The sequence below is a fragment of the Lathamus discolor genome, chromosome 12 (assembly GCF_037157495.1).
Source record: "Lathamus discolor isolate bLatDis1 chromosome 12, bLatDis1.hap1, whole genome shotgun sequence".
NCBI lineage: Eukaryota > Metazoa > Chordata > Aves > Psittaciformes > Psittacidae > Lathamus > Lathamus discolor.
Genome location: NC_088895.1, coordinates 9,022,879 through 9,037,541, shown reverse-complemented (window position 1 = coordinate 9,037,541; position 14,663 = coordinate 9,022,879). Strand labels below are relative to the sequence as shown.

Genomic DNA, 14,663 nt, shown 5'->3' with positions numbered 1-14,663 from the left:
CCCCCACAGTTGGGGTTAAGCAGAGCAGGGGTTAGGCTGCTCTAAAGAGTTCAGAGTGAGCAGGACAAGTAGATGGAAGACCAGGAAATACCATTACAAGTATTTTATAGATGAGAAATTGGAGGCCAGAGGCACAATGAGGTGATTCCCACAAAAAGTGGGCTGTGATCCCCTGAGCCCCAGACCGAGGTACATATCCTGGCCCGTAGCATGAGTCATGTAATGCAGCCTTGCTCTTTCCCAGCTCATCTTGGAGCTGGAAGATGGTCAGGTCATTGGCTCAATCTGAATTTTGTGATGAAGCAATTTTTTTCCTTTTAAAATAGGGAGCTGCGGAAGCTGAATCTCCTCCTGGGATTAGGGCAATTCATTTAGCACAGCATATTTTTAAGGAAAACTTTTTATCGTGCCAACTCAGGCAAGAAATATGTTCAAAGAATTTTAGCATTCGGCTCCAATCACTATTTCATTTAAGCATTTTAAGCTAATGAGAGTTGGCAAAAAAACCCTTTTTTTTATTAAAAAAAGAAGTGGCAATAAGAAGGGAACGAGTGGAAGTTATCTCAGTGGAAAATGTTTTCCTATTTTCCATTTCTGGAAGTTTATACGTTTAGCTTTTGTCCTAATTCAGGGCGAGAAAATATCTGAAGGGCTTTCACAGGGCACACAGATTAGTAGCCAGACAGTTCCTGCTGCTTTTCCTCATCTCCAAGTCCAGCTGCATTTCCCTAATGAAATTTTCTGCCACAGCAAAGGTGGAATGTGAAAGTTCAATATTATGGATCAGCTTTGCTTACAAGAGAGGAAACCGGCCAGAACCTGTGCATGGGAAAAGAGATGAATGAGAGTGATACCACAGAGGTCTATAAAACTATGGAGAACCTGAGTAAGGCATGACAAACGATGGTCCAGATGAAAAATCACATGCAGGAAAATCAGGGCTTGCAAGGGAGATCAGGTGGAGGATTTGTGCTATCTGGCTTTTTGTCCCATCCAGCTCTGGGCTGCCCACTTGTGTCTGTCCTGTTTCTGTCCCTTTTGGTTAAGAACAAGAGATGATGATTAGGACTTTGCTGGACCTCACCGTGCCATTACTTTCCCCAGCCTTTTGCTGCTACCTCCTTCTTCAGGAGAGCCTGGGCAAAGCTCAGTTGTGTCCATCTCCAGCGCAGCAGCATCCCTGTTGTTGTCAGAGGATAAATGACACTGTCTCCATGGCCAGGGAAGCAACCAAATTAAACTCCACCATCCCCAGCAGCCGATGGGCCAGCTGCCGAGCTCCATGCCACAGCTGATTTCTCACAGACAATCAGGGGTGAATTGTACCTCTAATTCCTGTCACAAATGCTTTTGCTATGAAAAGAGACAAATAGGAGCGCGTAGAAGGGGAAGGAGCGCTTGGCCTGTCCTTCAGCCTTATGTTGAGGGAAGGTTGGAACGATACTAATGTGCTCTTAGCAAGTTGGTGGTTGATGTTGTTGCATTAAGCAATGAGAAATGGCCTCATTGATAAGCTGCTTTTTCTGGCTGTAATAGCACAGCATCCCACTGAAATAAGGCAACTATGAAGGAGGGTGAGGAGCAAAGTGAATTGCTGGTGAGAAACCTGGCACAGGAGAACATGCTCCCCAATGGAGGACCACACCAAGCGTGGGGAGATCTGCCATAAAGCTCTGTAAGTGTGAAGTCATTCCATGTGGCTTGCCAGATTGGCACTGGGGATGCTGTGGCATTCAGGGAACACCAAGCCGTGAGACATTCAACCTCTAGTGATAAGCAGGTACTGACTTGTGGCACTATTCTGACTCCAACATATTTGCGGTGTATTGACCACGGTGCAAGTCCAGATTATTATCACTCTTCAAGAGGCTCAGATCAATGCTTCCTTGATAGAGGCAGACAAAATAGAGGGCAGGTGTTTGTGGCTTTCCCTGCATGCGGCATTATTATTCTTCACTGATCCTTCCATTGAGGTAGGGGAGGGGAGTGAGAAGGAAGGTGAGAAAGGATTTAGGAAGATGATTTGCCAGACATTTAAAAAGTGGGTGTAAGAAGGAGATCTTTGGCATTTTCTTCATCAGTTTTAAGCTGAGGGCCATCCATCACCAGGAATGACTTTCGTCACTGAGCAGATTTGAGGGGAAGGCTGTTGCAGGGTTTTCTCATGCTCCCTGTCCCCATGTCCCTCCCTGCAGTGGTGGAAGGGTGACGGCAACCCCTGGGAAACCGTTGGCTCTTGTTGGGGCTGTGTTTAGGTTCCTGGAAGCTGAGACTTTGCAGCTGCAGTGCTCGTTGCCAGGGAACTGGTGGGAAGGGACCAAGCCAAGGTCCCCCCACACATGGTGGCCTCCAAGGAAGCACCTTGGCGTGTTGTGTTTTTCTGCAGAGGGCTGGGCTCAATTTTGTGTCGATGCTGAGGTCATCTGCCTCGCGTCTTGGGTGGCTGCGTGGCTCAGATAGGGGTTGGAGACTTGGTGATTGGGTTTGTTCCCAATCAAAACCCCAGTGCTGTGAAGGTCAAGGTAGAATAAACCACCCTCATAGAATCGTTTTAGGTTGGAAAAGACCTTTAACATCAAGTCCAGCTGCCAATCTCAACCCATCAGGGTGCATGGAGGGGTCTTGGACTGCAGGAATGTTCCTAACCCTGTGTCCCAGCTTGTCTCCACTGGGTGAAGGGAGCTTTTGCTGCCAAGCTCTTTGCATCCTTGATGCACTGCATCCCCAGAGCTCATCGACCCCAGCCATGTGTGGATTAGAAAGCAGCCGGAGGTCACAGCAGTTCAATTAATGCCACAGCAGGGTGAAAGCATTGCAGCACATTGGCTGAAAGGACCTGTAGAGCAGGCACAGCCCTCATGCTGGCGTGGGGACATGAGGGGACTTGCAGAGGGTCATGGCTTGGTCATGGAGGTGTTCCCTGTGCTGACAGGGTCCCCTCCTCTCACCCCTTACGGGACCTTACTGTGGTGCCTGTGGGGTACAGCAGAAAGCTCAAAGCCCAGCACTCGTGGTCAGAGGGGTTCCTCCATCAGAGCAGGGCACCACCCCCAGGACCCCTGTGGGCTAGGACGCAAAGTGGGATCCCGAGGGAGGTGGCATCGCCTGGCCCCTGTCATGGGCAGTTTTCCTCCCCTCGCTCCAGCCGGTCTCCAGTCAGACCTGCCCGTGTGCAGAGAGAAACAAAGGCTCCTGTGTGACCCAAGGGCTGGGGCTGCGCTGCCATCAGAGGTGGTCTGCAGCTGTGTGGGGAAATTGGATGTCACCCTTGGAATGCGCGAGGGTCGCCAGATCCCAGTATTGATGTGAACTGATCTGCCCATTCGTTAGCAGAGACCATGCAGTTCCATGGGGAAGCTGGGTATAAACACATAAATGGGAAAAGCACTTCCAATCAGAACAGACAGGAGCATCTTTCCCTGTGTCTGTATCCCCTTCCCTTCCTTTTCTCACCCCCATTCTCTTTCTTTCACAGGACTGGCTGACAAAATTTGGGTATCTACCCCCTCCGGATCCCGTCACAGGACGACTGCAGACGCAGGAGGAGCTCACCAAGGCCATCACTGCCATGCAGAGGTTCGGGGGGCTCGAGGCGACAGGAGTCCTAGGTCAGTGGCTCATGGTCCTTCCTCTCTTTGATGCAGAGGGATGCAGGGACAGCTCCTTGCAGGTCTGGACAAGGAGACTTGGCACTGAGTTGTGGAGTAGCATCATCTCCAGGAGAAGCTCACGCGGGTGTAACATACAGCCCAGTTTGCAGCTGTAAGAGTAATTACATGGCTCAGGTGCTTTGTTGCCTTGTGCTTTCAAGAACCTGAGGCAAGCAATTATTTCACCAGACCCACACACCCTGGGGATCCCGTTGTGCTTAAAATAGCTCTTGGTGTGTTGAAAGATAACAAAAGACAGAGAAACTAAGGCTGATAGCTGATAGGGTGTCCTGTTCAAAGCCTTCACTGTAGCATCGAATTGAATTCAACAAAAATCCTGATTAAGCCTCCCAATTTGTATATATAGATATTCTGGTTTCTTTGCTGCTGTGGCACAGCGCAGGGGAGGGAGGAAGAGGCTGTTACATCACCCCAGCGCTGCTCACTCCTGCCCATGATATGCAGAGCCATAAAGTGCCTGCAGAGCTGGCTCCCTGGCCAGCCCCCCATCTCCTGTGGCCAGATAAGAGCCCGTCACCAGCTCCATCAGCCAGCAGGCACAAGGCAATGAGTGCTTCTGCCTGCTGTGGTGGCTGGGAGGGAGCAGTCCAAGGCCAGGATCAAGCAACACAAGTTCCCCAGCTGGCTGAGGTCACTCCTATCAATGTCCTCATTGAGGGGAGGAGAAAGCCAGCATTATCCTGGCTGTCAGAAGGGTGCCTGTTTGCTCTCCTCTCTTCCCTGACACACGGCTGTGACCCCTTGCTGGGGGCCAGCTTGCTTCCGCTGCTTGGAACAGGATTAAGGGGAAGTTCCTATTAGAGGGGCTGCTGTCCATCCATCCATCCCAACACCCCACCAGCCCTCCACTGGTCCCCCAGAGCAGCTGCCACTTCACAGGCACTGTCTGCATCCCATCAATGGGGCTTTCGCTCTGCTCTTAACTGAGCCTGTGAAGTTATGTCTCTTCCACCTTACCACAAGCTGCAGCAGGCCCAGGAGCAAGGATGGCTTTACAGATGCATTTGCGTTTTCAGTCCTGGAAGGGGTGTTTGGAACAGGCCTGAGGGGCTGCCCTGGGCAGGTCACGGATGTGGTTTGTGTCTGAAAACAGTGTTAAAGGGGTAAAGCCAGTGCAGAGAATGGGTGAATGCAACAACTCATCTGTTTCAGCAGTTGAGAATAGGGGCTTTAAGCTTTCATTCACTTATAAAAATGAACAAGAACGAGTATGAGCTCCTAGCTGAATAGAGAGACAGGTGAACTACATGTGAATGTGTCTCTGCTTTGCCAGAGGACTAATGGGAAATTCAGTGAGAGGACAAAACAGAGTAATTAAAAAAGTGTTTTCTTAACTAGAACCCAATCTGGCCATTGGTGGTTTCCACACGAGTTTCTGAGACCCATCAAACAAGAGAGAACTTGCTGTGTTTTCTCCTGGGATCACTAACTGTCCATTGACACTAATGGCAGAGCGAGTGCCGAACCCCCAGCCATGGGTGTCACCTCCTGGCAGCCCCAGTTGGTGGGTGTATGAAGGAACGGGCTTTCAGCAGGAGTTGCTGCTGGTGGTGGGTGCTCCATGGTGTCACCACAAGTGATGCTGGAGCCCGTGCTGTGCCCCGGCAGGCTCTTGGGCATTGCCTTTTGCTCTGCTGCTGAATCCTTAGCGCTTCACTTCCCATCTCCCTACAGGACATAATAACGCACCATTCCTTTGAGTTTATGGGTTTTTCCTCACCTTAGACGAAGCCACCCTGGAGCTGATGAAGACCCCTCGCTGCTCTCTGCCCGACCTCGCCACCTCTGAGACCAGGAGGAAGCGATTTGTGCAGGCTGTCACCAAGTGGAGCAAAAGGAACTTGTCTTGGAGGTAGGAATTCAGCTTCCCCCACTGAAACCTTGCAGCAAAGGGCCGATTCCTCGCAGACCTGGGCTAAACATGGCTTTGTGATGAGTTTCAAGGTGATGTGTTAAAACATGTGCTCCCAGGACCCTACAGACTATTTAACTGACTCTTTTTGTGCTGATCCCAGCCTTGGGATGACTCAGACCCACTTGGCTGCTGGCTGGGGATGGTGCAGCTTTGGCTCGTGGGTTAGCTAGAAGCTTTTTGCTGCCCTGCAATGGTTAGAGCGTCATTTCTCTTGAGCTCATTGGGACTTTGCAGTTTCTCAAGCAGCTGCCACAGACTTGGCTCAGCACAGATGGAGGAGCATTTGCTGGGTAATAGAGTCACTTTCTTTCTCCTAGTCCTTGCCAGGGCTGAGTATATTCGCCTTGACAGCAGGGAGCACTGCGCATGGGTCGCTCTGAACCTGTGCCATGCAGAAGTTCTGGTCCAGCTTCCAGAGACACTGCAGGTCAGGGCTGTCAAACAAGCTGATCCTTGTCCCACCTGTGCTTTTTGGGACTCATTTCTCCTCCCTCAAAGCCCATGTGCTGCAGGGATTGTTCCTCCAGGAAAGATTGTCCCACCAGAAGGTGCTCGTACTATCCTGGAAACACATGTGGATGCTATGGAGAGATCTCCCTATTAATAATAAGCTTCTCTGATCCTGACATAGTCCCTAGGGCGAGTCTACCTCCCACTGCAGTAACAAATCTCATCTTGGCTGTGGCTGTCGACACGTGTTGAACTGTGGCCTTACCAGGGATTTGGTCCATGTTCCAGCACATCCCTCTGAGACCTTATTTTCCTAAAGGACAAACACAATTCAGCTTCAGTAAGAAACAACTTTGGCTTCAGCTTCTTGTAATGCTGTTCCCCTCTTGAGCCCCATCTTGATGGGTAAGAGGAATAAACTTCGTATTCCAGAGGAGAAAATCCCTTCGGGTGAGACAAACCCTGGCATAGCATCCTCAATCCCAGGCTGGAGCAAAGCATGGAAGGGAAATGGGGACAGACTGTCCTGGTGGACAACATCTTTGCTGCAGCAAAGATGGCCATAAAAAGGGGGTTAGGTCTGAGACGGTTTTATATGTGACATAAAAAAATCCATCTCCTAAAAAACTTGTTTCTGCTTTTTATTCTTTGATCCTTCCCAAGATCTTGGCTTTTGTTCAACAAAGGGCTGTATTTTATAACTGGAGGTTGTATAAGCCAACAGAAAGCTATATCATTACAGAAACTCCAACATAGTATTTATTTACACCCAACACTTGAGATTAAAATAGCTTTTTTGAAAGCGTAGTGAAAATCTACCAATGGAGACATTGTTTTACCTTTTACACGTCAGTGAAATGTTTTAAGAAAAGCAAAACCAAACCATGCATTTAAAAATTAAAGAAAAACTTGAACAACTGCAAAGGCTGGAATAACCATGTAAGCAAGGCTGAGCTGTACAGGATGGTCTCAGGACAGGCATCCGCACTGATGGAGAAGGCAGTGTTTAGCAATACAGGCATATAGGTTGCTCAGGTTTCCTCTTCTTCCCCTTGAGTACAGCCAGCCTGTGGGACTGGATCACTCAGGGAGCAAAACAGTACAGGCTGCACCCTGCACAGCCCGCAGTACAGCATCCCGGTACAGCATCAGACACACACGGTCTCCTGTGCCTCATCTCCACGGGAAGTTTCCAGGATATTACAGCATATAAATCTTCTTTTCATGGGATTTTATTATTATGTTTTCTGCGTTGTATGTAGGTACTCAGGTCCTTTGTAGGCTGACGAGGGAGCAGTGGGATAGAGCTGGGATGCTGGAGGAGCGAGCTGTGGATGCCCTCTGCTGGCATCAGTGCCTGGAGCTGCCCGCCGCGAGTTCCTCCTCTCGTTTGCAGCCTGGTTTTCCTTTTGCACATTTTCCTTTACTGCCTCTGGTTGTGCCCCATAGGTGTGGAGTTCACAGCCAGGATCTCCTCCCAGGTGCTCACCATCTCCTGCAGCCATGGGGAATGCAGCGTCAGGGCCATGCCCCCTCTCTGCACGGTTCAAACTCCCTGGGGTAGGGGGAAGCGCTGAAGCTTTCTGCATTTCCCATTTCCCTTCTTGCTGAAACCTCAGCCTCGTGCCCAACAGAGCTGACTTTCATCCACCTTTAGTTAAGGACAAGTCCCTGGTGCTACTTCATCAAAGCTGCAGTCTAGAACGGTGATGCTCAGAGCACAGGGTGCCGGAGCTGGAGCAAACACAGGGAGCAGTGGTGTCTGTCAGTCACTGCCCGCCATGGCTGTGAGCAGCCTGAGCCCACCCGCACTGGAGGTGTGCCACTGCCTGAGCCAAGATGTGGATTTACTGAGGTGTGGAGGGCTGGCAGGTACCACTGGGTAAAGGTGTGCAGCCAGGGTAACCCCTGTACCATGCTCCAGCAGCACCCCTGGAGCAGCCGCTCCTCTCACAGACTGAGAAACTGGCTGTGAAGTCTGATTTCACCCACCTCTTCTCTGCAGGGTGGATTACTCCTGTATTGGTGCCCATTCCTGGGATGCAGGAAGCTGCCTGGCACTACCTACATGTAAAGGACAGGAGAAGGATTGTCGCCGCAGAGTATTCAGTATTGTGCAAAGTGCTGGGATAGGGGTGATGGAGGGTGCAAACATCCCCTCTGCTTTCCTCTTGTGGCACTGGGGTAGCACAAGGGCAGGGTTGCCGTGCCATGGATGGCTCTGGGCAAATGGAGAAGCACGTTTAGCAAGGCAGTGAGCATCCGCCGTTTCAACTGGTCCCCTCTTCTCTCCCCAGCCCAGATCAATCTGGGTTTATCAGGCAATCCTGCTGTGTTTGGTAGTTATTACCATTTGTTTTATTTGTCTGTGGTTTCAGGGCTGCAGAAGGTGAAGGAGCGCCTTCATTAACCACAATTGATTTCTCATACATCTAACCTCATACTAACGCTCTTCCACTTCTCTCTTTGGGAGGACAAAACCCAAAAAGGAGCCCAGAAATCAAAATAAGCATTGCTGTGGGTGCCCCTCAAAAGCAAACAGGGACAGATCAGCCATCTCTGGCCTCTGCTTATTAACCAGCTTGGACCCAAATGCTCTTTGGGATGGGACAAGCAAAGGAGGGGACTCAGGGGGGATGTGAAGGGCTGGCAGCAGCTGGGTGAAAGTCAGCTTTCATTTGTCTGCGTGGCGGTGCTGCTGCCTGGGTGAGCTCTAAAAGCAGAGCAGAGATGCTCTCCTTGGCATCCATTTGTGTCACTTACATCCATGTACTGCTCAGCTGCGTCAAGCAGTGCGGCTGATGTTGCCTCGCACAGCTCCATCTGTGATGGGAACAGATGCTCCTCAGGGTGTCCCAGCGTGTGGCTTCGCAGAGGAATGTGACTGACCCTGCAGCGCAGGGCAGTGTTGGTGGGGTGCGTGGAGGGGGCTGAGCAGCCCAGTCCTCATCAGCTTCCCGGTGGGTTCACAGGGACCATCTGGAGGAGAGAGCTTTCCCTTCAATTACTCACATCAGGCTTTTGCCTGAGATTGGAGCTCTGTAAGAGGTGTCTCAGGAGGGATTGACATCCAGGAAGAAGTGCTGCTCTCTGCTGGGTACCTAAGCACCATTTGCTACAAATAATAATAATAATCAAGGTAGGAAGAAGCTTATTCAGTCCCATCTGCATCTGCATGATGTTAGAAACGTGCCTCCTTCAGAGGAACTGGGGAAGGCAACGGTGACGAACACCCTATCAGCATAATAGTCTTCTCCTAATCTCATTGAAAACAATTAGCAGAGCTCCAGCAATCAAATAGGATGCTGAACTGAAAAACTCTGGTGGGATTTTCTTGACAAATAACAGTGGTAATGAATAAAGGATGGGGGGTTTTCATGTACACCTGCAGCATGTTAACAGAATGCGGGACAGCTCAGAGGTGCAGGACATTTTAAAAGAAGCAAAATAAGTATTGATGCTGTTTCTGCCTTCATCTAACATTTCTAGAGTCAGGGCTTGGGAAGAATGTTAATAATGTTTGTCTCTGTAGACAGGGCTTTTCATCAACCATCCTTTTACAAGGGGGATCAGATTTCTTATCCTCATTCTACAGGGGGAAAGAGAGCTAAAGGAAGGGAAAAGAAAGGAGAGGAAAAAGGAAAAAGGAGCTCATAATGTTTCTGAATCTGAGTCCGTGCCCTTGGTACCAAGATCTTGGAGACAGGTCACAATTCCTGGGTTAAACATGCTGTGTTTTATACGCATAATGCCTTGTTCAGTAGAGATTAAAGCAGTGAAGGGTTTACTTAAATCCGGACGAGTGCTGTGGAGGCTGAAGATGCACAGATAAAGAATATTTGGAAACAGGTGGATGGGGGGTTTTTGTACTGTAGAGGTTTACAGCAGCAGCAGGCTCTTCTAGATATTAAAAATTACTTGAAAATTGTCTTTTCTGATGGCATGCTCGTACTGTTTGTATCTGTTTGTGCCGTCTTCTTTAGAAATGTGTTTTGTTAGAAGCCCTACAATTATCTACTACTTTAGTTTAGTAGGTGAGGTCTTTATTTGCCCAGAATAGTTGAGGAAGTAGTAAAGCCATAGCTGTGCTTTCTGTTCATCGGGCTGTGTGTGTTTTGCCTGGTTCTCCTTTCTCATTCTCAGTCTCCAGGATGGGGCTCCCAAGCTCCTCGGGGGAACTGTTAGTGAGGTTTTCGCTTGTTCTCATGAATCCCTGTTTGCTGTGACCTGGATTTAACCCTCACTGCTTTTGCCCAGGTCAGGAGGTGGTACCACTTTGGGCTGCGTGTCTCTGAGGGCACGGGGTATATGCAAATCTCTGTGAAAGGGAGAGCATCCAGCCTCAGTCAGTGAGTGGTTTCTACTCCGATCCATGTTCCCAAATCACTGCTCATAGGAAGAGCTTGAGTGACGCGATATCCCTTTCTGACACCTGTAATTACCTCTAGAGGTTTAGTCGGGTCATTACTTCACATCAGTGCTGGGGAGTGGTGCTGTACCGAGCGATGCTCTCCCAGCAATATTATGCAGGAGGGCAAGTGAGGTGATCATAATTGTTGCTTCAGCCTTTAAAACTCTGTCAAGCCATGAATATTTCATGATCGCTTTGGCTGGCGTGCTGGTACACAAGAAATAAAATATCTGTTATTACTGGGGCAGAGCTGGTCAGGAATTTTCCAGCAGAATTGGGTTTTGTCAATAATTACTCAGTCAACAGTGCATTTCCCTGGATTGTGTTTGCTTCAGTCAAAATTGTCACTGGAAGATTATCTAAGCATACTCTTTCAGAAGCCAAGGTGCCCTGCTGCATCTTTGTCTTTTCATCTCCTCTATTAAACCAACAATATTAGGAATTCTTTCTCAAGGCTTGGTTGTATGGGAAATGTTGACATTCTTTCACTCCAGCTCAGACCAAAGGGGAGGTTTGAATCCTGCAGCTGCAGGGCAAACACCAGCACACAGCTCATCCTACCTGGCTTCTCTGCCAGGGCAAGGCAGAGCTGGGGACCAGGGGATGCAGTCCTGCTGCAGGGAGACTATAAAAGCCCTGTGATGTGTGCAGCAGTGGCGTAAGCCCCTGCTCATCAAATGCTTTTTCTACCAAGAAGCAAGGTAAGAGCTTCTCAACTGCAGTGCTCCATCAGATAGGCTGTCTCCTGTAGGCAATAGGCTGGAGGCATTCGGAATGAGATTTCCATCAAATGAATCCTTTTCTCTTCCTCTTTGTTCCAGATTGCAGGCTCGGGCATTGCTGGCATTTATTGCCTTCAAGGTATATTTTATACCTCCAGCAGACATGCTGGGAAATATACAGAGGCAGCAAATCCTTACTGGATTTCTGTGTGCATGTAATAAGAACGGGCAATGACCTGCTGTTTGTTGCAGGAAAACTCATCGGTCTGTGCGTGGTGCAAAGGCTTCAGATGTCAGTAATCTTTGCATACTTGGGTTGCACTTGGAATGAATAAGTGGTGAGAAAACAATCATCAATAGGTCTGAAAGGGGGCTTGGGAAAAAAGTGGGCAAGTTCTGGAAATGGATTCATGGTGTTGGCATTTCCCAGGCTGGGAAGGGTTGTATTCCTGGGCATGAGCAGCAGGTAAGTGTGGTTCTGAGGCTGACTGACCTGGTACAGCAGGATCGGGAGGTACTGGGATCAAACCCTGGTTGTGTTTCACATGTGTGGAACAAGACTGGCTCGGTACTTCCAGAGGACCCAAACTCAGCCTCTGAATTCCTCATAGCTCTGGAACCAGTGTGATTCAGAGACTTAAAGAGACACCCGTAAAGGGTGTGAGGGCACTTTGGAGGAGTGCTAAGAGCTCTGGAGGCCTCACTGATGCTGAGCAAAGCACCAACTGCCCGCCGAGCCCTTGCAGGTGGTCCTCAGAGATGTTTCATGTTTCTGATCCATCCTCTTTTTTACCCTCCCTATTTCAGAGTTCGCACCTTCCCAAAAGAGTCCCAGCTGGGCCACGACACCGTCCGAGCCCTGATGTACTATGCCCTGAAGGTCTGGAGTGACATTACCCCGCTCAACTTCCACGAAGTGGCTGGTAACAATGCTGACATCCAGATAGACTTCTCCAAGGCAGATCACAATGACGGCTACCCCTTTGACGGGCCTGGCGGGACAGTGGCACATGCTTTCTTCCCCGGAGACCACCACACAGCAGGAGACACTCATTTTGATGATGATGAGTATTGGACCTTCCGATCATCAGGTAGGGCAGGGTGGGATTGCTGCAGACAAACACAAGGCTCCCAGTTTCCTCCTTCTGCTCCGGTGCTTAGAGCAGTGTGGCCTCTGCTGTGCCTACACCCTCAGCCTGGGGATTCCAGCACCTTCTCCTGGTTCCTCCTCAGTGAAAAGAGAGAGAAACTGGCCTTGCTAGAGAAATAACATCAGTTACCATTGAGAACCTTCTGTGTTCCTGAAAGCCTCAATGACATCTCCGTGTTTCTCCCTATCACATAGGCAGTTGCAGAACTCCCCAGTCCCCATTTCTAATGGGACCTGTACAGTTAAAGGTTGGACAGTTAAGGGCTGTTGGAGCTCTTGGAAGGAGACTGCATTCTCTGATTTTAGTGTCTTTTGGGTGGCTTCACTGCCATGTATCCTGGTTTCCTATTTTCAAAGCATATTTATAAGCTGACCTGCCTGGAAAGGGCTCTGTGGTCTGCAGGGAAAAAGCTCCCTGTGAACACTAGTTATTTCCTGCCATCTCATGTCCATGACCTGACATCAGGGTGGTTACAAGCTAGCTTTATTCCCTTTTCTCCTTTTATTCCATCTCACAGGGCTGGAGCAAAGCTTTAATAAGCAGAGTGAGTTCAGAAGCAAGAGCTCCTCAGCTGTGCGAGCCATCTGTGGGGATCAGGTCCCCAACCTTTGTGTCAGGCGTGTTTTGACAGAATAGATCCTCTGCAGTCACCAGCTGCTAATTTTCTTGTCACGGCACCTCCTCCGCCAGCCTCCCCATGGGCTGCTGCTGCCTCAGCTTAATGATTTCATTTAGACCTAATTGTCGTATTCCCTGAAGCCAGAGAACACCTTCTTCCTCCCCACCCCTGCGCTCTCCGTGCCCTCCTCAGCCCTGCTGAGTGCTCGGGGGCAGGAGTGTCAGCCAGATGTGCTGGAGGAGATCTGAGGTTAAGGGTGAAGGTCTGGACGGGCTGATGCTTGGTTCATGCCACTGCGTCTGCTTATGGGGAAGCAAAAAAGCAGCAGCTCTGCTCTGCAGACATCCATAGGGGAGGCAAGGGCTGAGGTCTGGGAGCTCGCTGGGGTGGATGTGTTATGTGATGAAGCAAGGAGTGGTGCTCCTTTTGTAGCTGCTGTAGAAGAGGATCTCACGGAGGAGCAAGCTCAGGGTCAGTGGGCAATGCAGGGAGGATCGCCCCAGGCACCACAGGGGGATGAGGCTGACAGCAAGAAAGTTGCCCTCTATTTTGAAGGTCTTGGAGCTACCTGAGCTTCATCTTTTATTTATTTTGTTCTCCCTAGTGATTCCAAAATAACAACTTGTAGGTGATATAAAAATATCCCCAAGGTTGTCAGTTTGGCATTAAAATGTCAGAAAGCATACGTCTTGTTCTCCCCTAGTGCCGGGGAAAACAGCACAGGTTATAAAATCCTGGCTGTTTACAGACATGTAAATAATTGTCATTACGGAAAAAGCAGAATTCAGCAAAAATATCCCCCTTCAACACCCCAAACCAGATGGGGAGTGCTAAGAGCGGTGCAGGATCAGCCATGCCTGCTCCTGTGTGATGTCTCCTTTGGTCCTGACCATGGCTCAGGGAACATGAGGCTCCCCTGAGCTCTGCAGCGACCTTCCCAACCTCCCTGCCTGTTTATTACAATACTTGGAACCACAGTCTTTGTAAGAGCTGCACTTAAAATCACTGCTGCCCTCTGGTATTGCTCTGCAGGGCATTGCTGTGCTGCAAGGAGCAGCAATTGAATGGATGCTTGGCTCAGCTGGGTGGTGGCAATGCACTGAGCAGGATGAGTCCCATACAGCTGCTGGAAGCAGTTCTCCCTGTGCTTTAGCAGCATTGGTGTAGGTTTAGAAGCGGACATTAACCCCCCTATCTGAGTGTCTGAGGCTTTGAGAGTACAGGATGGGTCTGTGCATGCGGTGAGGCACTAGGGGCTGGATTGCAGATAAGAAAATTTGGTGGAAAAGAACAGAGAGCCCAGACTGAGAGGGAAAAAGTCATCAAGGGAGGTATCAATGTCCAGTAAATTCCCCTGGTGCCCAGTGTGGTGTGTGAGCGTCAAAGCGCCTGCCTAAGGGAGCAGACCCTGGAGCTGCAGCCTCAGCAGCACGTGGTGTGGAAGGGGAGAAGGGGCAAGTCCTCCAAAAACAAGCCGGTTGTGATCACCTTCCCCTCCTGCCGTGTCCTGTCGGGACAGCAGAGACGAGCAGGGCTGGTGTGTGCCGAGCGGGTGAACAGCTCTGTGTCTGCAGGCAGGAAGGTGTTTGCTGTGGACTTGGCTGGCATTGTGAGGCAGGGAAAGCCCGGCAGAGCACCATGGGCGCTGCTGGGCACTCACTGCTTACTTGGCACATTATCACAGGCTTTGAAGAGCTTCTGGCTACCGGCTGCAGCAATGTGGC

The 14,663-nt window shown here is 49.9% G+C and overlaps 1 protein-coding gene across 1 annotated transcript in view; it reads left to right on the top strand.

Annotated features, from left to right (window-relative positions):
• MMP17 (matrix metallopeptidase 17) overlaps positions 1 to 14,663 on the top strand; it is a 61,454-nt gene that overhangs the window by 35,319 nt on the left and 11,472 nt on the right. The window contains exons 2-4 of the mRNA XM_065692807.1: positions 3,476 to 3,608; positions 5,397 to 5,523; positions 11,977 to 12,260. Of these exons, the coding sequence (XP_065548879.1) occupies positions 3,476 to 3,608; positions 5,397 to 5,523; positions 11,977 to 12,260 (544 nt within the window). The remainder of the gene's footprint in view (positions 1 to 3,475; positions 3,609 to 5,396; positions 5,524 to 11,976; positions 12,261 to 14,663) is intronic.